This window comes from Narcine bancroftii, chromosome 2 (genome assembly GCF_036971445.1).
Source record: "Narcine bancroftii isolate sNarBan1 chromosome 2, sNarBan1.hap1, whole genome shotgun sequence".
Classification (NCBI taxonomy): Eukaryota; Metazoa; Chordata; class Chondrichthyes; order Torpediniformes; family Narcinidae; genus Narcine; species Narcine bancroftii.
Window position 1 is genome coordinate 73,004,691 of NC_091470.1, and position 26,249 is coordinate 73,030,939.

Here is a 26,249-nt window from a genome sequence, read left to right on the forward strand (position 1 = left end):
GAGCTCCGAGCGGTCCCCAAACAACATGGCCGGCCTCCCGCGGCATCATGGGAGTTGTAGTGTTACCATCGGGTCCTCCAGATTTTAAAAAAAAATTAAAAATAGGAATAGCCCAGCAAAAGAGGAAGAAGAGTTCGCATTTTATATCGATAAACGGGGCTGCGCCCTCGGTCTGATTGTTCCCAGTTGGAACCGGCGCAATGTCTTCTGGGTGTTGTAGTTCTCATCTTGGAAGGTGGCTTCTTTGTGTCCTTGTGGCTGCATCCCGCAGGATGTCGGAGCTGTTCAACCTCATCGGGGTCTGTGCAATTGCTGCTCTTCTTCTGGCGGCGTTCGCTCCATATATAAGGTTGGTATTTAGCCCTTGTCCCCGTTTCCAAGCTCTTCGCTTTTGAAATTAAGTTTTATTTGCCGTTGGAGAAGCAAATCTGCAACCGTGATCGTGCATTTCGAACCAGGTCGGAATTCATGCCGGTTTAAGGATGTTTTGGAATTTCTCTGGTTCAATAAACCCACATCAAAACAACTCCGGGAATAAATGATTTTATTTAAATGTTTTATTATAAAAATGCCAAGTGGAATAATCGACTCTGCTAGCAGTGCACATTGCAAAGACTCGAACTGCAGAGGGGTTCTGATCACTTCATGAGCGGTACCTGACTCCTCTAATTTTGATTGGCTCCTTGGGCTTTCGGCTGATGGGCGGGTCCGCCCTTGGCTTTCCACCCGCGCAGGCGCACGACCTCACCCTCACATCAGAAATGATGCTCCATGATCCAAGGATCATGAATCCATCTGCTTGCTGGTAAAACTGATCTTTTCATCTGTTCTTCATGTCCATTTTGAAAATTAAAAAAAAATGCTAATCTTCTGAACTGCCAATTGGTCATTGCAATGGATTTACAATCCAAGAATTTTGAAATAAAAATAAATAGTGTATTTTGATGTTCATGTCGACTTTTAATGGACTATTAGAGAATGCAGGAGATAGCCAAGAGGACAGGCAGTGGCTGCGGAGAGAAAACAGCTAATAATACAGGTCAGTGATTTTTTTTTTCTTATCAGGCCTGCTGTGTTAGGTCTGCTTTTACACATTTTATACATTTTGGTTTACCTCAACTTCAGCCCACCAGCCCTCCTCGACCCAACTCAAGTTTCCATACTGCCAAAACAGATGACATCTCCATGTCAAATGTGTTCAGGAAAGTTTTCTAAATCAATATATAGGGGAACCAACAGGAGAGAGTGCAATACTGCATCTCTTATTAGGGAATGAAACAAGACGGGTTATAAAAGTATGTGTAGGAGAACATTTGAGGTCCGGTGATCATAATGCTATTAGTTTCAAGTTAATTATGGAGAAGGTTTGGTCTGGGCCTCGGGTTGAGATTCTAAATTGGAGAAAGGCCAATTTTGAGGAAATGAGAAAGGATCCAGAATGTGTGGATTGGGCTAAGTTGTTTTTGGGTAAGGATATGCGAGGTAAGTGGAGGACATTCAAAGATGAATTTTGCAAGTACAGAGTTTGTATGTTCTTGTCAGGATTAAAGGAAAAGTTAGCAGGCATGGGAACCTTGGTTTTTGAGGGATAAAGGTGATCTGGTTTGGAAGAAGAGAGAGGTATTTTGCAGGTACAGCCAACGTGGAGGAAATGAAGAACTTGGGGTGCATAAAACATGCAAGAAAATCCTTAAAGGAATATGAAAGCCTAAAAAACGACATGAGGTTGCTTTGGCAGACAATTTGAAAGAAATTCCTAATGGTTCCTACAGGTATATTAAGAGCAAAAGGATAGTAAGGGACAAAGTTGGTCCTCTTGAAGATCAGAGTGGAGCCAAAAAATCTTTAATGTTTTTTTTTCCATCAGTTTTCCCTCAGGATAAGGGCACAGAGTCGTGGGAAGTAAGGAAAACAAGCAGTGCTGCCTTAAAGCAAATAAGGGTGGATAAATCCCCAGGGGCTGAAAAGATATTCCCTCACACCTTGAGAGAGGCTCGTGTAGATATTGCTGGGGCACTGGCAGAAATATTTAAAATGTCCTTAGCCAGAGGATTGAAGGGTAGCTTCATTTGTCCCGATGTTTAAAAAAGGCTCCAGAAGTAACACAGGAAATTATAGACATCAGCAGTAGATAAATTATTGGAAGGTGTTCTAAGAGATCAAATATACGATTATTTGGATAGCTTGAAACTGATTAGGGATAGTCAACATGGCTTTGTATGTGGTAGGTTGTGTTTAACCAATCTTATAAATTTTTTTTCAAGGAGGTTACCAGGAATGCTGATGAAGGAAAGGCTGTGGATGTTGTCTACATTGACTTTAGCAAGGCCTTTGCCCAATGGGAGGTTAGTCAGGAAGATTCAGATGCGAGGTATTCATGGTGAACTGGATTCAACCATGGCTGGATGGGAAAAGCCAGTAGTGGTGGATGATTGCTTCTCAGACTGGAGGCCTGTGACTAGTGATGTGACTTAGTGATTGGTGCAGGAACCATTGTTGTTTGTCATCTATATCAATGATCTGGATGATAATGTGGTAGATTGGATCACAAGTTTTCAGATGACGCTACAATTGGACAGCGAAGAAGGTTTTCAAAGCTTGCAGAGGGATCTGGACCAGCTGGAAAAATAGGCTGAAAAATAGGAAATGGAATTTAATGCAGACAAGTGTGAAGTGTTGCATTTTGGAAGGACAAACCAAGAAAGGATATGCATGCTAAATGATAGGGCACTGATAAGTGTGATTGAACAGAGGGATCTGGGAATACAGATACATAATACCCTGAAAGTGGCGTCACTGGTGGATAGGGTTATACAGAGAGCTTTTGGAATATTTGCCTTCATAAATCAAAGTATATATAGGAGTTAGGATGTTATGGTAAAGTTGTATAAGACATTGGTGAGGCTAAATTTGGAGTATTGTGTGCAGTTTTGGTCACTACAGGAAAGATATCAATAAGATAGAAAGTGTGCAGAGAAGATTTACTAGGATGTTAACTGGACTTAAGGAACTGAGTTACAGGGCACAAGGTTAAACAGGTTAGGATTTTATTCCCTGGACCATACAAGAATGAGGGGAGATTTAATCGAGGTATTTAAATTATAAATAGGTGAATGGACAGAGTAAAGGTAGATAGTCTTTTTTTCTACTGAAGGTAGGTGAGATATAAACCAGATGATATGGGTTAAGAGTAAAAAAAGGAAAGGTTTAGGAGAACATGAAGGGGATCTTCTTCACTCAGAGAGTGGTGGGAGTGTGGAACCAGCTGTCAGCTGAAGTAGTGAATGTAGACTTAATTTTAACATTTAGGAAGAATTTGAACAGCTACATGGATGGGAGAGGAATGGAGGGCTTTGGACTGGGTTCAGGTCAGTGGGACTGGGCAAAGAAAATGGTTTGAAACAGACTAGAAGGGCCAAAGAGTCCTGTTTCTGTGCTGAAATGTTTTATGATTCTATGGCCTATACTCAATGCTGGATCACCTGGAGAATAAGGAGACCTACATCAAGATATATATTGACTACAGCTCCAGTTTCAACCCAATAGTCCCAAACCAACTAATCCCCAACCAATTTGATCTTGATCTTAACTTTCTATCCCAGAGGTTGCAATCAGAGGATTGTCAACAGCATCTCCTCCACTAACATTCTCAATACCATGGCACCATAAGGCTAGGTACTGTCCTCTACTATACTCCCTGTAAACCAGGGGTGTCAAACTCAAATTCATGGAGGGCCAAAATTAAAAACTTGAACTAAGTCGAGGGCCGAACTAAATATTTATTGAAAATTTTCAACAACATCTGCATGTTTTCTCTTCTTTCAACATATGTAATGTTAAACTTTTTCTCATTAAAATAAATGTTTAATAATAGTTTTGGATAAACTCTTTCCAGAAGCATTAACAAATGAGAAATAAAATATTCAATAAATAATATTTCTCTATAGAGGATTTGTCAAATGTTGCTAGTGTGCTGTCGAATAGTAAAATCTGAGGGCTATTGAGAATGTGGGAGAATAACATGATTCCTGAAACAATCAAATGGGTGACTGATTGTGGGCATGAACTCTAGCAGGGTTATTTGCCATGCCCTTTTTCCATTGGTACAGATATCCTTTGATTTACACACTTTTCAAGTTTTATGCCTAATGAGCTTGTATCCAGGTGCAGGACCATTTTTAACGAGGAATATATTTATCACTGTGACATGAAACTATTGGAAGATCGTTTTATCCTGAGATTAAAGTTCATAATACTTACTCAGGCCTATGTGCGGGAGGGCGGGGTTTGCGGGCGATCGGGTTGGACAACGACAGTGCGGGAGCATCGGCTCTCGCTGCAGGGCGGCATCTCAGCGGATCAGCGGCCCCGTCACCGTGAGTCGCGGGTCGGCCTGCGGCAGGGAGGGGGAGTGGGCAACGGTCCTGGTGAGGTCAGGCCCCCCCTTAGTTTCTGCCGGACCCCCCTTAACCTGCTGAGTTTCTGCCGGACCCCCCTTGACCTGCTGAGTTTCTGCCGGACCCCCCTTGACCTCCTGAGTTTCTCCCGGACCCCCCTTGACCTGCTGAGTTTCTCCCGGACCCCCCTTGACCTGCTGAGTTTCTCCCGGACCCCCTCCCCTTGACCTGCTGAGTTTCTCTCGGACCCCCCCTTTGACCTGCTGAGTTTCTCCCGGATCCCCATTTGACCTGCTGAGTTTCTCCCTTCTGGTGTTTTAACGAGAACCACAGACTTTCGCTCATACATTGATGAGGGGGATCAAGGGCCAAACATTGTCAGGTACCTCTCTGCTGGATAAAGGATACGGTTTAACCTACTGAGTTTCTCCAGTGGTGGATTTTCACGAGGTAGAGTCAAAGGGCCGAAGGGCCTGTTTCTGATCTGTAATGTTCTATGGACACTGCTCTTCTTTCCGTGCCAGTGTCCCAGGACCTTTCCAGGGCAGTCTCCGCGCTCAGGACCGCGCTGGGATCCCGGTCAGCGGTGGAGGAGCAGGTGAGCGCGGCTAATCCCGATCCAGCCCACGCCACTCCCGAGATTGGCGGAGGGTTCCACCCTACCTGCCCGACCAGCCTCGCACCCGCCGCTGGTCCGGTGGGAAGGCGCAGGGCGGCCGGCGCCCCCATCGCCCGGCGGGGAGCCCCAATCTTCCCTCCGGCGTCCCGACTCCATCTTCAGCCTCCAAGAAACGCTGTGCCACTGGGGTTCTGGGCGCTGGGAAGCGGTCTTGGCTTCCCCTGACACCGGCCAGGCCACGCTGCAGTGGAGGGGTGGGCGGGGGGACATGACAGCGTGTTTATAAAACCACCCACCACTATTTTTCAAGGACCAGGATTTTTCTCTCTCTCTCACCCTGGGACACAACGGTTACTGTGCATGCGCTATACTGGCGTGGCGGCCAGCGGGCCACCTCTAATACATTTTTGATATGATCTTGCAGGCCAAATATAATTATATCCAAATTTGGCCCGCGGGCCAGAGTTTGACATGTGTGCTGTAAACCATTGCGTGACCAAACACAGCACAAATTCCATCTATAAATTTATGGATGACACTGCAATTATAGGAAGGATCTCTTACAAAATGAAGTACAGAAGAGACACAGAGAGACTTTTGGTTTGGTGCTAAGACACAACCTCTTCTTCAATGTCAGTAAGACCAAAGAGATGGTTATAGACTTCCAGAGTTTCAGAAAAGGGTAGGAGTTCACTCGCCAGTCTTCATCGATGGCAATGAGGTGGAGATAGTAGACAGTTTTAAGTTTCAAGATGTAAATGTCTCCAGTGATTTTCCTGGTCCACCTACGTCAATGCAAAGACGTAGAAAGCTCACCAGTGTCTCTGCTTCATTTGACTCATCTCTTATCTTCATTGAAAGTATTCTATCAAGGTTCATCTCTGCTCGGTATGGGAACTGCTCCACCTAAGAGGGTTGTGAACTTGGTCTAGTTTATCATAGATAACCCTCTTCACTCAAATGACTCCAAAAGACTCCTGCTGTCTTGGATAAGCTGTCAACATACTAAAAAGCTTATCCTACCCCTGCTACACTCTCTTCACAAACCTGGGTCCCCCAATCAGGAAGAGGATTAAAATGTATAAGTTCATATACCACTTAATTCAAGAACAGTTTCTTTCCTGCCACTATCAAACTTCTTGTATGAATCTAAAAATAATAAAACTATGTTGCTTTTGCTCTATACCAGTGGTTCTGAACCTTTTTCAGTCCAAGGCCCACCTGACTTCCAGCCTAACATGGCATGGCCCACCAGTGGTGCCCAGTCATGCCCACCTTTAGTGGCAATGACTGAGCAATATTTTCAAGCCAAAGGCCGCTCTGTAAGAAACAGACCTATCTAATTTAATGTATTTTATGTAACATTTTTAAAGAACAAAAAACACTGAAGGATACACTGAACAGAAAAAAAAAACTCCCAATCAAAATCAAAGCTCAAGCCACTTTCATGAGACCCCTGTTCTTGAAGTGTTTATCACCATTTCCACATCCTTGGTTCTGTGGTAGCTAAGGCACACCTGCTTCCACTTCAATGCAGTTTCTTGCCTTTGTCTTCAACTGCAGCAACTTTGAAAAGCCTGATTCACAAAGATCAGTGGTCAAGAAGAGCAGGATCTTCTGAAGACACTTCTTTGCAATGTTGGGGTAACTATCTGTAATTTTTGGTCAAAACTCAGAGAGATAGACAAAATTTGAAACACATCTCTGATGGCAAAATCAATTTGAAAGTCAATGAGTTTATCTTCCAGGTCATCAGGGACTTCATTGACCTTAACAAGAAAGAGGGTTCCTCACTCTGCCAGTCCTTTGCAGCTGATTTCTGGGAAGTAATGCAGGAATTCTTCTTCTGAGATGTAAGACAACTTCCTATACAACATCTGCATCCATTCCATTAACAGCTAATGCTGAAAGAGATTCAAACATGGCAAAGTTCCCTCCCTCAGCCTTGTGTTTCCAGTTTTCAAACATTTGCATTAAATGCATTGAGAGCATCAACCAACTGGATGATCATTGTGTCCTTACCTTGCAGCCTGAGATTTAATTTGTTCAATTGATGAAAAATATTCACAAATGAGGCATGGCAAAATACCCACAGCTTTTCATCGAAGCAGGTTTCCAGTTTGTACTTTTTATTGCATCTTCAAGAACAACTGCAACTCTTCTCGTAGTTCATACACTCGCACCACATTTCCTGTTGATAGCCATCACACTTTGGTGTAATAGAGCAGGTTCTTGCTGCTCTGAATCTATCTTGACACAATTGTTTGAACAGCCAAGAGTTCAAAGCTTCACTTTTCACATTATTCACAATTTTGATGACTTGACCAAGAACATCCTGAAGAGGAGTTGGAAAGGTTTTTGAAGCAAGAGCTTGCTAATGTAACATAAACAGCAATAACTTTTGGAGATTGATCTCGTACAAGAGTCTGGAAGCCACATGGTAGGAGAAAAGACAGCCCGAGAGTTTATCTAAAAATGGGTCATCAAATTGATATCAGGGAAAATGGAAAATCTCATATTAAAACATGCAATTCAGACATGGCAAAAAATAAATCAATGTGTTGGTCTAAAGGTGGGGATATCTAAAACACGTTGACCCAGAACAAATTAATACCCATAATTCTTGATAATAAGATCAGGTGAGGAATAAATATGATTTGCCTAATAAAACTTTCTCCTGCTATCTTCAACTAAGATCTTTCTTAAGGGAGAATTTGGAACCATCTATGGCCCACGTGTAGCGACGTGGAAATTCTAATTCGAAAGGGGAATGTGCAAGTTTATCTCTCTGCAATCACCTGTTCTTGTATGTTGTTAGATAAATCAGCATTCCTCCTTTGCACTATAGAATTTGACAAGGAAATTATTTTTCCAGCTTCAACTCACTTTCTTCTCCAAGCCCCAAGCACAATTTGAGCCTTCTTCAAGGCATATGGCTTGATCAGTGTCTCTCCAGACATCAAATAACATAAGAAAACACTAATTTTATTGCAATTTAAAAAGGGTTCGTCTTCTGAATAATTACCATTTGCTTAATTTATTTCGATAGTGTTGGGATGTTTCTTTGATTGTTAAAGGTTATTCATTTGCTCGCAATAGTCAAGTATACTTGTAACATATCCTACAATCATACGATACCATCCAGGGTAAATCTTTGATGAAAATTTTTCCAAAAATAATTTGTATCCATATTTAAAGGAGAAATATATCCTGTGTCTTACCTTATAAACAGGAGCCCCTTGAGTCTTGAATGAAGTGAAAAAGACAGAAAACACATACTTCTGAATCTGTCTTGAGTGGAGGTCTGATAGGAACTGTGACTGAGTGCTGAGTGCCAAGCTGTTTATATTGAGAGACAGCCGGATGACTTCACTGACGTCAGTGGCAGATAGCTCACTGGTCACCCAGGAGGGCCGAGACATGATTTCAGACCCACCTTGACCTCAATGGGTTAGGAAGTCTCCATGGCCCACCGGTTGGGAACCACTGCCTTTTACCAACTGATTTCTCTCTGCAACTCTGCATTTTTGTATTTGTCACTTGCTTGTTTTCTATATATGAGATGCCTACTCATAGAGCTGTATCCACAATACATCTCTCACTGCATTTTTGATTCACAAAACAATAAACAAACTTATTAAAAAGGTATCAAATAAATGCAGGCTGTTTTTGGGAAACAAAGACTATCCTTTAAAATCTAATGAATTTGTTTATAATTATGGTTTTACTGATGGTGGCTAGATTTATTGAAGGGAGATTGCATGAAATTAGGAACAGGAGCAACCATTCAGTTATTTGAACCTGTTATTCCATTCAGTATGATCATGGCTGATCATTGCAGGTTCAGTTGCTTTTCTTCATATATCAATTGATCTCTTTGGGTATTAGTACTGCACCTAACTACTTCTGTGGTAGAAAATCCCATTGGTTCACTACCCTCTCAGATGAAGATATTTTTCCTCATTTCAGATCTAAATGAATCCCCCATATCCTGAGGTTGTGACCCCAGGTCTGGTCTTCCACAGCAATGGGAACATCCTTCCTGCAATTGATCTGTCCGGTCCCGTCAGGATGAGGACCCCTCCAACTCCTCTAAACACAAGCCCACCAGCATCCCTTAATCAGCAGCAGTGGCTGTTTTTATTGTTGTCATTTAAACTTTTATGCAAACAAACAGATAAACTTTCTTGTGACAGTTCTGTATTTGGTTGGCTGGAACATGAGGAGGATAGTGGGAGAATTTTCCAGAGTTATTTAATGTACAAGCTGGCCATTCATCTCATTCTACCATTAATAGATCTTTTTGGTACATGCCACGCTCCAATTCTTTCCCAATAGTTTATCGCAGCCATTCTCAATAGGGGCCTGATGGCCTCCTGGGGACCACAGAACATCTCTGGGGGCCCACGGACTGATATTTGTATTTTTATGTAGTCAGACGTACGGAAGAAGCCAACTAAACTTGACTGCTTTGCTGGATTTATCATGTATTTATTCAATTCCCTTTTTTTAAAATGTAGACATACAGCACAGTAACAGGCCCTCCCAATTAACTTACAACTCCCGTAACGTTTTGAAGGGTAGGAGGAAACTGGAGCACTCGAGGAAACTTATGCAGATGTGGGGAGAACACACTCTACAAACTCCTTATAGTCAGTGCTGGATTCGAACCTGGGTCACTGGCAGTGGCGTAGCTAAGGGGGTGCAGAGTCAGTGGCCGCTCAAGCCGAGGGGGGCCCGATAACAAATTGGTTGTAGCAATCGTTGATTGATGACAAATGGTTTTCCAGACCTGTCATCGATTGGAGCCCCAGCTTGAAATGTCGACTGTTTTTTTTCCCACTGTTCCTCTTGCGGATTGTGTTTGGCTTCAGACCACGGCATCTCCTTGGGTGCCTCCAGTCAATTGGGTGTCAACAGTGTGAGTCAGCGCCCTGCTGACTGGGCACATTCCGCCCTTCAGCCATCAGCTGGCGTGGATCAGAGATTGCATGCGACGCTTCCATGAATTGCCGCGAATCCTAGGCATGAAGTGATATTTGATTTATGTTCGAAGTAAATTGAAGAGCTGTCGGTAAATGTTTTATTTCAAACTGAATTTATTAGATGCAAATTGTGCTCCACAGTTCAGGTAGCCGAGAAGAGCATTTGGAGTTGGGCTGTTGGGAGCTCCAGTGTGCGGTAGGCCGAAAGGAGGCTTTGGAGTCAGGCATCGGGAGCTCTGATGTGCAGTAGGCTGAGGGGAGGGTTCCAAGTCGGGTGCCATCAATTTCTTCAGTGCTTCAACCCACTGGTGGGAAATACTTGTGGATCTTGGGATGCATTGAGCTCTGGCAAGAGATTGACTGCATGAGGTGTATCCAAATACATACAATTGCTTTAGAGTGTATCTGTTCTTAACTGATCAAGTGAATGTTCATTTTTGGCACTGAAGAGGATCAAAACCTAATTGCGCTCAATAATGAGCGATAAGAAACTTAGTCTTTTGGCACTCATCCATATTGAATCAGATATGCTTCAATCTGTTGATTTACATGCTGTTATTTGTAAACTGAAAAATGCGGAAGCTGTTTAAGTACAAATGTAAAGAAAATGAAAACTTTGCTGGTATGAAGCCAAGACGAAAGAGGCTGTTGTAGTTGCTTCATATATTCTTCATAGTTGCTTCATTTTTGGTTTCATTTTACGTTTAAAATGTAAAATAGTTAAATAATGCATGTGTTATTATGTTTTGATTTTAAATACAGATAACAATTATTTACTTCCTTTAAAAACATATCTTCCTTAAGTTCCTTGTGTTTTGATGTTAAATACAAAATAAAAATTTATAATGAATTTTAGATTATTTGGTGGGTGTTGTGGATGTGTGCACATTAATTTCCTGTGCGTGCACAGCTTTGAGGGAACAGGGATTGGGGCACCTCTTTCATGTGTTCGTTCCCCCAACCAGCCGCTGGCACTGTTATAGCATTGCACAAGTTGTTAACCTGGTTCTACCAGCCAATTTTTAAAATTGAAGTCTCATCGGTGTTATAATCTTTATCAGCACCAATTCCTTGCTTATGTGAAATTATTTCTGAAGCCATCTAATTTGCAAATCCTCATTCACAATCCTTTTTAAAATTGTCTCTATAAAGTTTCTATTAAAGGTTAAAAGATTAACAGTTTGATTATTGTCATGTAATACTAGATTTAGAATGTAATATATGTGAAATTCTTTAACTTTTATCTACCGTAAAGTCTCCTCTCTTTATTAAATCTTGGATAGATTTATTGATTCTGTGGATCTCGACATCTTAAAAGGTTTTTTAGAAAATGAATCAAAGGACTTTAAGAATAAAAATGAAATGTAGGTCTGTCTTGGGTAAACTTAAACCTCTCATTTTGATCGTTTTAGATTGGTCACAGTGTTTGAGCTACCGAAAGAAAATAGACACACACACCGAGAGCAGTTCAGTTTATACAAGTCTTTATTACTAAATCTAAAGCTGAATTCACACAACATGCAAGCCCTTCCCAATTATACTTAACAATGCCTGGTCTGGTCCCAACTGCCAAAGTGAGGCGACGACTGCTCACTTGTAGTAGGTTGTCTGGGCGCCGGTAGCAGCTTCTCCACCTGCCCGGACCGGAACGTTGGTTTGGAATCTTGAAGTTCTTCTTGCTGAGAGATGTTGCCACCTCTTGGAGAGTCTCAAACTTCAGCAGTGGGACCATGGCTTATATTACCCAAAAGTTGTTTACTTCAGATCTTATCTCTTTGAACAAATGATTTAATTATCTTCAAGGTCTCCTGCAGTCTGCGACCAACAAAAGGCAACTGCATCTCTTGGCCTCATGGTGTAAATTGGATTGTGTCTTCTGATGCAACTGCATCCGTCCTTACATCAGCTGGTCAAAATCCTCCATTACAAGGTCTAAAAAATGAAAGACAACGTGAAACATTAATTATCTGTCAAATGGATATAACACAAATGCAGTCTGACATAAGTATTTCTAGCATTTTTTTTATAATGTCAGAAGTATCGAGGTGTATACAAAAATATTAATCCAGGCTAACTGTGATATGATTATGATGTTGCAAAATAGGTGCACAATGATGGGTGGAGAGATGGGTACAACAATGGACTTACTCTGATGGGATAAGACCAAATAAGATCTATGCTTCTTTGTCTGTGTCACATATTGCTAATAGTAGTGGCCAAAAGATCAGGATGAGCCAAATTCACAGATGAATGTCTGGCAGAAATGGCCAGTTCTGATAGTGACAGAAAGAAAGAGAGAGTTATGTAAAGTTAGAACAATCAATATTGAATTCGGAAGACTGCAGTGCACTTAGGTGGAAGATGAAGTGTTGTTTATCGAGCCTGAATTGGGCCTTCTTATTTAAGATCTCATTAAGGCTTTATTTCCAATTTGTTCCTCAGGAAGTGTGCTGCAGGTGGAGTGTGCACATCTGATGCAAGACTAAATGGGAAAACGGTGGTTATTACAGGAGCTAACACTGGCATTGGAAAGGAAACAGCCAGGGATCTGGCCCGGAGAGGTGAGATATTATCGGGCAATTATCAGGCTATTTATTCCTAATATGATACATTCTTGAGGCATACATGGTCTCTAAGCCAGAAACTATTGTGACAGAGTATATAGATATGTTTTTGGGAGATAAATTGGGAAAGGTTTGTTGGAGTAGGTTACAGACAAACACTTTAAAACAGATCTTATTTGAAATACTGGAGCTCTGCCCCATGCTAGACTAAGTTCTGGCTACAAACTTTTCCAAACTAGCTGTACTGTTATGTCATAGACCAGCAACAATAGAAATTCACCAAGAAACAATCATTTTTATTAATAACTATTAAGAATATAAAACCTTACTTAAATCTAAAGTTAACCCCAACTAGGCGCAAATGTATATATGAGTGTATAGATTACCCAAATCATTACAGCTTAGGCACAATCAGAAAAGTCAATTCAAGGTTCAGTCTTAGAAATCTTTTGTTGCAACTTAGAACTTTTAAACTGTTGTTCAGCAGTAATTATTAAGTAGTTAAGACACCGTCATCAGACTTCTCAAAACTCATGAATTCTTGTTGAGTTGATTTCAGAGAAATGTTCCTTTGTATGAATGTTTTGTCACAGCTCCCCTCTTCCTTGGGTAAGTGTTACAAGACTTGTGACCTCCACAATGCTTTCAAAGATCGAGGCAAGAGTCAGACAAAATAACCATCAAAATGTTCACCATCCAAATACAAGAATGATCTTGCTTTCTTTACCCAGATACGAGTCAGTCAAAAGTGACCATTACTATGGCCATTGAAGGAAAAATGTTAAAAGTGACCACCTTCCCCGAAGTTACTTTAATTCTGTCTCCAGATGACTCTGCTTAACAATACTAAAATGCTGCTTTTTGAAGTGTCTCAAATCACACAACTTTACCAAATACTGGTTTTCAGTTTCAATTTCCCAAAAACATGAGTCATATGGCAGATATCCTTTTGTTTAAACAGATGTCTGCCTTAGTAAACATTCATTGTTTCAGGCTTTCAATTGAACAAAAACGCTGGGTTTATGGCTTTGAAAATAGATTCCTTTGCATTTGCTTAAAAACATTGTTATCTGTGTGTCTTTCCCTAGTCCAGCCCCCCAAAGTAACTTTACTAAAAAAATAACATATAGAAGCTGATAACAATACTGAAAATAATCTTAGCTGGTTATGTGTTTCATTGTTACTTTTTAGACCAGTGGTTCTCAATCTTTTCTTTCCACTCCCATACAATTTAAGTAATCCCTTTTGCCATCAGTGCTCTGTGATTAGTAAAGGATTGCTTAAGGTGATATATGAGTGGGAAGGGAAGGAAAGGATGAGAATCACTGCTCCAGACCCAATTGTTACAAAAATATTGTGCTTGAGAAAAATTGTCATTGTCCCATTTCCTTTGGAGTTATGAAGCCGTGCACATAACGAGTCAATTAAAACAGTGGGTTTCAAACTTTTTCTTTCCACCCACATACCACCTTAAGCAATGCCTTACTAATCACAGAGCACCTGTGGCATAGGGATTACTTAAAGTGGTATGTGGGTGGAAAGGAAAAGGTTGAGAAACACTGCTTTAGACCTTGCTATGTGCAAGATCACCCAAGAAATACCTCACTTCAAAGAACCACACATCACGGCACTGAAATATATTGTTGGTTGTAAACTTAATTTGTGTTGAAGATATATGTATACCTATGGAGAACAAGATGTTATGTTTCTGAAAGGTGGTTTACTGTTGGGTTGATTTACTAGAACTTGTTCACATCAATTGAAAACTATCTTCTATGGCATCAAGTTATTAACAGATTGGTTGCACTTTCTTACTGAAGAGCAGAAATGTTCTGTACATTGTGTCAATAATTAATATTTATGATCATGTATTTAAACAATTTAAGTGCAATCAAGCCATAAGTACTGACGAATGGACTTTTCACAGGTGCTCGAGTAATCATAGGCTGCAGAGATTTGAGCAAAGCAGAAGCTGCAGCCCAGGAGATTCGTGAAGACACTGGAAATAAACAAGTCATTGTTCGGGAACTGGATTTAGCCAACTCAAAGTCCATATACCAGTTTGCTGAAAATCTCATTCAAGGTAATTCACCCCGACAAGTAACGTTTTCATTTATTTAACATTTAACATTTTTGATCACTTAAATTTAGCAAGTAAAATGTAAAAGTGTTTAATAGTCATATCACTGAGGATGGGGATTGATCCATCAGAACCAGCTACTGGCAAAAAAATGGCAATAATATTGATTTTTAATATTGATATTTATTGGCAAGGCTAATGAGGAAAATCCATGAAAAAGATGTTTAAAAATACATTAAACCCATTAATAACAGAAGCAGGGAATTAATTGATATACCATGCAAGCATAAATGGATAAGACCTGGAGGTTCTGATAGATTCCTTCTCAAGGAAGGCAATGAAGTCACTTAATAGGTTCTGGTCAACTTATGAAGAAAATGATAGAAGTATAGGTGGTGACGTGAAAAGGGTTAATAAGAAAACTATGCTGTAAGAGAGGTTATACTAATTAGGAAAGACCGAACAAGCTTAACCCCCTTCCTCATATCCAGCTCTCGGCCACCCACTAGACCTTCACCCTGTTCAATAATGCTTCCAGCAGCCATGCTACCTACAGCCCAAAGAACAAGGAAACCCTGGAAGATCTTCAAGCTGCCAGCCCATTGCTGCTGACAAGGAAACCCTGGAAGATCTTCAAGCTGCCAGCCCATTGCTGCTGGTCTTGGCATACTGCAGCTCAGCCTACAGTTTCCTGGTTATTGAAGCCTCTTATTAAAGCTGCTATCATATAACACATGGCAATGGGAAGTTCGTTAGGAGCCGCTGCTTTGATTCACAGCAATGGTATCAAGGGTCTTGCGTCAATCATTACTGAAGTGAATTGAGAGCAGTAAGTGGACCCACAAACCAATAAAGGAGAAAATAGTAAGGTACATAATAGATGATATCAGGTTACAGTATTAACAATCAATTGAAGGAGAAAAATCTGGCTTTGCTACCTTAGTTTTCCTTTGATGCTGTGGTTGTTGATACAGGATTTACAAATGGTTCTTGTCTGTACTTGTTAACTGATTTCACGACCTATTTTTCAGGGTGGAGTTAGAAACCTTGCTAAACTTTGGCAGTGGGTAGGCACTGTTATAACATTGCAACATATCAAAGAGTAGAGTAGAAAAGGGTGGCATGGTTAGTTTAGAACAGTGGTTTCCAATCTTTCTCTTCCCACTCACATACCACTTTTGTCTGTCATTGGTGCTCTGTGATTAGTAAGGGATTACTTAAGGTGGTATGTGAGTGGGAAGGGAAGGTTGAGAACCACTGCTCTCGACCCAATTGTTACCAAAATATTTGTTTGAGAAAAATTGTTATTGGCCCATTTCCTTTGGAGTTATGAAACCATGCACATAACAAGTCAATTAAGCACGATTAAATCAGTGGTTTTCAAATTTATTTCTTTCCACCCATATCCCACCTTAAGCAATCCCTTACTAATCACAAAGCCCCTATGGCATAGGGAATACTTAAAGTAGTATGTGAGTTGGAAGAAAAAGGTTAGGAACCACTGGTGTTGAAGTTGGCACAATGCTCTTACTGCGCCAGCAATCAGGACCGAGGTTTGAATCCCAAGTGGTCTGTAAGGAGTTTGTACGTTCTACCCATGTTTGCGTGGGTTTGCTCGGGGGCTCCATTTTTCTCCCACCATTCAAAACATACTAAAGGTTGTAGGTTAATTAGGCAGTACGGGCTCGTGGGCTAAAAGGGCCTGTTACTGTGCCTAAGTTTAAAAACAATTAGCATACTTCTATTTTATGACATGTTCTATTGCTCAATTCTATTTAATGGCAGAAGAAAAGGTGATCAACGTTTTGATCAACAATGCGGGAGTGATGATGTGCCCCTTCATGAAGACAGATGATGGGTTTGAGATGCACTTTGGTGTAAACTACCTGGGTAAGTTGCTAAAAAGTTTTTTTTGGAAAACTTTATTTGTAACATTTTAAAAAGATAATACAATTAAAAAACCCTGTTACAAAAATACATTAGTAAAACACAAAGTCTTAAATAGTAGATTAATAAACAATTCCAACCCCCACCCCTCCACCCCCTAAAAAAACCCCTAAACTAACCCCACTTCTACATACTAATGGAGCCTTATACAAAATCTAAAAGTGCCTCAACATAACATATATAAAGAATAATTGAAATATCTTAATTAACATATACTGAGTCTCATATATTTTAAAAATGGATCCCACATTTTAATAAAAAACAATATAATTATTATGTAATCTATGTTATTTTTTCTAAATAGATACAAGATTTCAATTCATTATGCCATCTTTGATTACTAATCTCTACATATTCTTTCCATGTTACTGCTATACATTTTCTTGCAACAGCTAAAGCCAAGCGAATAAAAGCAATTTGAAATTTATCAATTTCACTCTCTTTAAGTCTGTCATAAATCCTAATAAAAATAATATAGGATCAAATAATAACTGAATATTATATAAACGTTCTAAAAATTGTCTAACTTTTAACCAAAAATTTTGCACTTTTTCACATAACCAAATGTCGAAAAGTCCCTTTTTGTACTCCACACCGAAAACATAAATCTGAATCCCTAAAAACATATCTTTTCAACTTCTCCGGTGTCAAATATAACTGATGTACAAAGTTATAATTAACTAAATTATATCTTACATTAATCAACTTAGTACTGCATTTTCACATATCTTTAACCAATCCTCCTCCAATATAATAAGATGTAACTCCTTCTCCCATTTGTTTTTTTTATTTTAAAAACACCAACTTTATTCATCTTCTCTTGCAACAAACTGTACATTTCTGATATAAATCCTTTTTTCAAAGGTTCTGTAATTAATTTTTCAAATCTGGACAAATTAGGAAGTTTAATTTCTTGTCCAAAATTTTCTTTTAAAAAAGCTCATATTTGATAATAAGCAAATATTGAATTCAGTGAAATATGAATTTTTTTATAAAAGAAAGAAAAAATCTTTTCTCAAAACAATCATCTACCCTTTGAATACCTTTTAAATCCCATTCCTTTAAATAACAACTATCCAGGTGATTTTACTCTTTGCTCCAATTATACAATCTTTCTTATACCAAATATTAATTAAATGTCTAAATACAGGGACATTATAAGACTTCAAAAAACTTGGTCTCTACTTATAAATAAAAGAATTGACGTCATTTTCTGTAAGTTGAGTTAATTCTACTCTGGCCCATTTGTTCCTATCTTGTGCTGCTTCATAATAATTTTCAAAATTTGGTAACAGAAGACCTCCTAATGCATATTTCGAAGTCAATTTTTGCACTGAAACTCTAGATAATTTATTCTTCCACAAAAATAAACGCACTGCAGCATTTAATACTTTTTTTTAAAATTTGGTAAAAAACAAGGAATAGATTGAAAAAGATACTGTATACATGGAAACACATTCATCTTAATACAATTCACCTTTCTTGTTAAAGTTAAAAGTAAATCTTTCCACTTCTTCAAATCTGCTTTAATTTTTCTTAACAATGGTATATAATTCAACTGATATAACTGACAATATTCCACATTTATTATCATTCCTAAATACTTTATTTTATCAGACCAACGAAACTGGGTGATCTGTTTACACTCCGAATAATCTTAATTTGAAACAGGTAATAATTCACTCTTGTCCTAATTAACTTTATACCAGACATTTTTCCATATTGTTCCATACATGTCTGTAACTATACTAACGATTCTTTAGGATTTTTAAAATAAATTAGCACATCATCTGCAAATAGATTAATTTTATATTTATCTTCCCCAACACGAATACCTTTAATATTAACATTCTGTCTAATAGATTGAGCCAAAGGCTCAATCACCAAAGCAAATAAAGCCGGAGAAAATGGACAACCATGCCTAGTTGATCTTGATTAGGTAAATGAAGGAGAAATTAATCCATTTGTTATTACTCTAGCTGAGGAATTATATAAAGCTTTTACCCATCCAATAGAAGCTGGACCAAATTTAAAATGTTCCAAAATTTTAAATAAAAAATACCATTCAACACGATCAAAAGCTTTTTCTGCATCTAAAGCCACTACCAAAGGTGAAAAGCATTAATTAATGTAATTAATTTAACAACACTATCAGCTGAATAACATATTTTAATAAATCCTGCTTGATCTACATGAATTAACTTTGGTAAATATTTTGCTATCTTATTTGCCAACACTTTAGCTACAATTTTATAATCTACATTTAACAAAGAGATTGGTCTATACGAAGCTACTTTTAATGGATCTCTATCTTGATTTGGAATAACCGTAATCAATGGTCTAGAAAAATATTCTAGAAGAGATGTTTCTGCTGCTTGCTCTAATAACTGTCAAAATACCGGAAGTAATAAATTATAAAATTCCTTATAAAATTCCAGCGTAAATCCATCCTCTCCGGGAGATTTTCCATTAGGCATCGTTTGTAACACCTCTTTAATTTCCAGATCCGTAAAAGAAGAATCTAACTGCTGAATTTCTGAATCATTTAAAATTGGAAGATCTAACCCAGCCAATAAAGATTTTTACTCGATCAACATCTTGTTCAACCTCTGATTTGTATAAATCCTGATAAAAAGAATGAAATTCATTATTAATTTCTTGAGGATTATAAGTAATTTTCATACCTCTTTTAACAGCATTTAGAAAATTGTTCCATTTTCAACTGCCAAACTAAAACCTTATGAGCTCTTTCTCCTTATTCATAATACCACTGTTTATATCTTTGAATTCATTTCTCATATTGATATGTTTGTTAAGTATTGTAACGCATTTTCAAATTAGATAACTGTATCTTTTTATCTTCGGAAACATTCCTCTGCAAATCTTTCTCCAAATTTTTAATCTCTTCCTCAAGCCTATTACTATCTGCCAAATATTTATTCTCAAGTTTAGAAGTATAAGTAATAATTTGAGAACTTAAATATGCTTTCAAAGTATCCCATAACATGAATTTACTTTGCACTGAATTGTCATTTAATTGTAAAAACATATTAATTTGATCTCTAATAAAAGTAATAAATTTCAGCTGTTTCAACAATTAAATCTCCATCAATAACTAGTTTGAACCACATCAAAACTAACACATGAAATCAATAGAAGTAAATGATCTGACAACGTTCAACTTTTATAGTCACCACTAACTATTCTCCCTTGCAATTGAGCAGATATTTTTAAAAAAATCAATTATTGAAAAAGATTCATGTCTAGCCAAATAAAACAAAAAATCTTTCTCAGTCAGATTCCTCCTTCTCCAAATGTCCACCAAATTTAAGTCTTTCATAACTTCTGCCAAAAGATCAGCCATCTTTAATTTTCTTACAGACTTTGGGCATTTATCCAATAAAGGTTCTAAACAACAATTAAAATCACCTCCCACCAATATATTATCATTTGCTTGATTCAATCCCAAAAAAACTTCAGTAATAAACTTTTCATCATCTACATGAGGAGCATAAACGTTTAGCAAAGTCCATAATTCAGAAAAAATCTTGCAATTAACCATTAATACTCTACCCTTCTTTTCTAATACTGAATCCAGTGTAAAAGACAAATTTTTATGAATTAAAATTGCAACTCCACACGCTTTAGAATTAAAAGAAAATGAAATAACTTGGCCCACCCAGTCCTTTTTCAATTTTAAATGTTCTTTTTCTGTCAAATGTGTTTCTTGTAAAAAAGCGATATCCACTTTCATTTTCTTAATATAGGCTAATACATGCTTCCTTTTCATTGGGTTATTCAAACCCTTTGATTTTCCAATGAATCCATTTTCTGTAAAAAGGTTTTCTTCTTTATTTGCCATCCAGTAATTGATTCTTCAATCTGATCAATATCTTCAACATTCTTCACTCTGTCTTGAACCATATCAACAGCTGTCAAACATTTATTAATATCCAATATCTCCAGTCATATCTGATATTCTGACTCTAATATCAGCAAACTGTTCATCAATATTATGAAAACTAGTAGCTATATAATCCATCAAATTTTCATTTTGTTTTGTTATCTCTTCAAATATAGTTACCACATCAGGTCCAGGAGAAGGGCTCAATAGACTTGGAGATTTATATGGTGAAGGTGCCTTTAAGGTTCTAGGCTTCCCTTCCATAATGTTAACAGCAGCCATAAGTAGCTCATTATCAAGTAGCTCATCTTGGAGAAAAATCTAGTTTTGCCAGCTTTATCTCCCTTCAATGCTGCAGTTTTTAAACACAGGATTTACAAATGGTTCTTGACAGTTCTTGTTTTAACCTCATTTTTACTGTTTTTTTTACAACCTACTGTATTTTTCAGGGTTGAAATAATTACTGATATTTATGTCTTTTATTTTTCATTGATTTCCACTTCCTTTACCATTTTGTCCATCTTATCAAAAGTTCAATTGCCCTGGAATATTTATTTCTTGACATAGGTTATCCTGCCAGTATTTATCAGCAATGACCATATGATCATTTATTTGTTCCATAAATTCTACCTTTTTGTTCTGGATCGTTTGTCTTTGTCTTGGGAGTACTATTTTAAATGTTAACTAAACTTTTTGACCTTTCCTGCTATAATTGATTTTTATTCAATTTCCTACTGTGCTATTCAGATTTAACTTTTGTCTTAATGCTTTTACGTTTACCAGACCTAAATGCTTTCTCAGCCTTTATATTAAAGTTCTATTTAACCAAAATATGTAGGAAAATTCTTCCTTTCACATTCCCATTACAAAGCTTGTGGATAATAATACCAAAATCGTATTTGGAATAGATGAAAGTCTCAGATTTTGTAAAGCCCAAGTACTTGAAATGTTCTGATATCTTTAGTACTTAACAAGATTTTAATGAGTGACAAAATGTTTCCTAAAATAATCATAATTGCAATCCAGCAACAAGACCTGAACACTTAAGTGTGAAATTCAATTCCAGCAGGAATGCAAGTGGTTGTCCTACTCATCCAGAACACAAAAGTACTGGAGAAACTTAGCAGGCCGTACATCATCCATGAAAAGCAATAAGCTCTCAATATTTCAAGCCAGAGCCCTCCTTTACAATGAATGCTGCATGACCTGCTGGAGCTTTCCCAGCACTTTTGTGTACAACACTCGACCCCAGCATCTGCAGGTTTACCTCTTCTTTTCCATTGAAGTCATCCAGGTCAAATTTCACCTGCATAATCCATCCTGGTATCTCAAGAACAAGCTTCATTCTTGAAGATGAAGTATTTTGAATGAGGTGCTAATTAAAGCCCCTTTTATCATCCCTTAATGCCAAATAATGGAAGTTAAAGTGGGCAATTTAGTGGGTATTTAGCAGGTCTCCTGGCAATGTGAATGCTTGGGGGTGGGGGGGGTGGGGGGGGGAGTGGGGGGGAGAGGGTAAAAATAAACCGGCCTCTGATACTTGATAAGGGGGTTGTATTAGAACCCAGCCGAGTTGACTTGGCTGCAGTGTGAATGGCCAACCCACTCAACTGGGTATCATTAATGACATTAGTATGTGCATCAGTGCAGTTATATTTCACAGGGTGGCCAATATCTGTGCATATCTGTGCTTTAAATCATCTTAAGATTACTTACAATACCTATGTTTGTAAATAGTTGTTATATTCTATTATTTAGGGTTTGTCCTAAGTTTGAACCATCTGAAGCCCACTGCAGTAGATTTTCTCACGCTCTTTTCTACATTGTGCGCATAAGTGCTTTATCCCCACTACAATTTCACTGCCATGCAAGTATGTAATACGTCACTCAGGACGTCACCACTGGAGGTTGGGCCACCCTTAGATCCACAATATCGACATGAACTAGGAGTTCATGGTTGAGAACAGCTCACCTGGTATTGCAGCACAAGTCATTTATTTGCCTATTTAGTGGATTACCAGTGTGAAAGGAGCTTATGACACACGAATCACCTGCTAATCTTCACAGGAAATCAGCAACAAGGTTAGAATTACTTACCCATTGGCTCTTCAACCTATTCCATGTGCAAATGCAACACAAGAGGCAGTAGGTAAGAAGTCGAGCCAAATGCTGGGATTTGGAGCAAAATACAAACGGCTAAAGGAGTTCAATGGACCAAGCACCATCCGTGGAGGGTAAAAAGATTGCCAATATCTGAGATTGAAACCCTTCATCAATGCTTGATGAAGGGCTTCAAACCAAAACTCCTACAATTCCTTCCCTCCCCCAGTGATGTTGTTCAACTCGTTGAGTTCATCCAGCTGAGTTATTTTTAATTTTTTTTCCTTTAGCTGTAAGCAAGTTACATTTCCCTTGAAGGTAATAGTGATGACGACATGAATAATGACATTTACTGCTGTAAATTATTTAGGGATATTGAATAAGGTATTAAGGTGCTTCAAGGTTTGAGTGTTAAAACCATCCAAATCTTAATTACTGATATGCAATAATCCAAATATTATTTGGTTGAATTCGTAACAAAATATGGTAGCTAAACATAATACAGCACATCCTAAGAATAATCTAAGATTGATGTTGAATTCTGCATTTCTTTAGGACATTTCTTATTGACCTTTCTGCTTCTCGATCGCATTAAAAGTTCAGCACCTGCTCGCATCATTAATGTATCATCCTTGGCACACACCTATGGCCGAATCAACTTTAAAGACCTGCAAAGTGAGAAGAGCTATGATGGGAGTCTGGCTTATTGCCAGAGTAAACTAGCCAATGTACTGTTCACCCGGGAATTGGCCAAGCATCTGAAAGGTATGGTGCAAGTAATACCATGAGAATGTAACTAAAATAGCTGAAGAAATTTTCTGTCCCTTATTAGATGGCTCATATCTGAGGTACAGCTAATAAATGAGCAGTTAATTGGCCTCTCCAGTATCAACAAATGATGTTGCTGTATCCTAACAGATGCCAATAGGTGACCAAGCAACACCAATCATAAGTCTGGAGCACACAAACTCTGGTGCGTGGTCTAGACTTTCTTGGTGTTAGGAAGCCTTGGTGATTTTAATGTTGTGGTCCAGAGTGGAGACAGACAGAGATACAGCTCCTGATCACAAACACTGTTGTTGGGAAATATACCTGTAAGTCTCCCAAACATTATTCTCATGCCACCAGCATCCTTAAGGAAAATTATTAAGTTTCCAATGAGATTCAGTTTGTTAATTTAGTGGGCAAAAGAAAAGCAAACTAGGTTTGATTGAGATGATGGTTTATAAACATGGATGGTACTGTTTTATTTCTTAATACAGACACCAAAGTTACAGTGAACTCTCTGCATCCAGGTTGTGTCAAATCAGAACTAACCAGGCACTCCTGGGTTATGGCTCTGGCATGGAAGACTCTCACTTTTCTCATCAAAACACCTAAACAGGGTGCTCAGACCAGCATATACTGTGCAGTTGCTGAAGAACTGGAAGAGATATCTGGCAAATATTTCAGGTTTGTAACATTTAAAAAAAAATACTGAATTAAAAATCTATATGTCGGGAAACAGGCCCCAGCAATTGCAGACCATCAACCATTCCAGTGTTGTATCTCGTATTTCTAACACGATATTCGACTTCCCTTCTCCCTCCTGGTATTTCACATATCACTCCTCTTCTATGTACACTTCCTCTAGATCAATGGTTTTCAAACTTTTTCTTTCCACTCACCTACCTCTTTAAGTAACCCCTATGCCAGAGGTGCTCTGTAAGGGATTACAAGGTGGTAGGTGGGTGGAAAGTGATACGAGCCCAAAGGACCCCAAAACCCAGCAGCAATAGACATTCACCAAGGCAAGTATTTACTTAAACAAAAGTTGTTTTTAATAATCTTTAAACGTGAAAACAGAATCAAACTTTAACTTATCTCTATACTTAACTAACCCAAATTAACCCCCCCCCCCTCTAATTCTAAGTGCACATATATGTAATATGTGTCAATTTAAGAAAAGTTCTTTGGTTCACAGTTCTTTCAAGTTCTCTGCAGGCAATTCTTATACTGTGCACAAAATTTAACATGTATAAAGTTCACCATGCTTTGGTGCTCAAAAGGTAAATGTTTACCACTCAGGAAGGTTCTTGTAGGGTTTGCAGAGAGAGATTTGTTGTTCCAGGATTTCCAAAACTATTAGTCACCTCAATGCCTCGCTGAGGAAGCTTGCCCCATCAGGGTTCTCCACATGGTAACTTCTTTCTTTCAGACTACCACAGAGTTCCTTTCTGTTCAGATTATTCCAAGAGAAACATCAGACAGATAGGACTTCCAGCCTTCCACTGCTCTGGAACTTTCCGTTTCCAACTAGCTCTTCCTGGCTTGCACTATTCAGCTGCTTTCAGTGTCACACACACACTGGCTGAGAGTTTGTTGAGATTGATCTCACCTTCTCTCTCTCTCTCTCTCTCTCTCTCTCTCTCTCTCTCCAACTGAGAATGCCAGGAAGCCCATGTGACTCTCTCCCTTGCAAAAACCCCCACCTTCTTCAGCAAACACCACAGGAGTTCTCCTCTCTTGGTCAAGCTGTTGACTTAGATAAACAAAACCCAGGAGTGATCTTTCTGTGAGCACCCTGTAGCTACTTGCAAACAGCCAGTTTGTCTCCTCCAAAACAATGGCTATGTGGCGGTGTGAGCAGTGGAAGGAACATAGCCACTACATTGAGGGTCGTTAACGACTGTTTTTATTCAATTTCAGCCCACCCATTTAAGGGCAGCATGAGCTCAGTCACCTGGCCCATTGCGACATCATAATCGCTGCCCAGGGTGCGCGCTGGAAGGGATGCTGGAGTCAGAGAGAAACCTCTGATGATGCCGTTTCCCCATGGCTGCCCCGCCACGTGGCGATACAAGCGGGGTCGATTCGCCATGAGGATGTGCTCCACCACAGATATTCATTTCATGATGTCATTTGAATTAGCACCTACTTGTGAAATGTGCATAAAAGTCTCCATTAGATCCTGCAATGTTACTGAATATGAATTCTTCAGTCTTTCAAATAAGATGTGTTTTAAAATGTGTGTATGTAAGTAACCTACTCTAATTTTACCAAATTCCTCCCAATATTTATCCATTACAAAAGGAAAAGTTTGAAAACCACTCTTTTAATTATACCTAATTGACTCTTATGTGCAGTTTCATAACTCCAAAGGAGTCAATGACAATTTTTCTCAACAAAATATTTCAGTAACAATTGGGTCTAAAGCAGTGATTCTCAACCTTTTTTCCTCATTTACTAACCACCTTAAGTAATCCTTTACTTTTCTTTCTTTTTAAAATATTTTTTATTGTTTAACATATAAGCATAAATATAAAATTGACAATTACATAATAATTCATTTGTATACAAAAAAAGACAGTGGAAAAAAAAGTAGATAAAAATACATCAATAATTGCTTGTAATCCCTCAAAAACATTGAATTGATCCATATAACCATGTTAAACCCTTTTATTGAAGATTAGAAGAATGATTCCTGAATGAAGGGATTAGCATATGAAGAACATTTGATGGCTCTTTGACTCTACTCCTGGCAGTTCAGAAGAATTGGGGGGGGGGGGGGGGGGGAATCCTGAGAAGCATTTGAAATGATGAAAGGTCTTGTTAAAGTAGATGTGGCAAAGTTGTTTACCATGGTAGAAGAGTCAAGGACAAGAGGGCACAAC

The 26,249-nt window shown here is 38.6% G+C and overlaps 1 protein-coding gene across 1 annotated transcript in view; it reads left to right on the top strand.

Annotated features, from left to right (window-relative positions):
• Positions 1-272: 272 nt before the first annotated feature.
• rdh12 (retinol dehydrogenase 12) overlaps positions 273-26,249 on the top strand; it is a 31,064-nt gene continuing 5,087 nt past the window's right edge. The window contains exons 1-6 of the mRNA XM_069915263.1: positions 273-349; positions 12,444-12,562; positions 14,493-14,648; positions 16,431-16,535; positions 23,152-23,361; positions 23,859-24,048. Of these exons, the coding sequence (XP_069771364.1) occupies positions 273-349; positions 12,444-12,562; positions 14,493-14,648; positions 16,431-16,535; positions 23,152-23,361; positions 23,859-24,048 (857 nt within the window). The remainder of the gene's footprint in view (positions 350-12,443; positions 12,563-14,492; positions 14,649-16,430; positions 16,536-23,151; positions 23,362-23,858; positions 24,049-26,249) is intronic.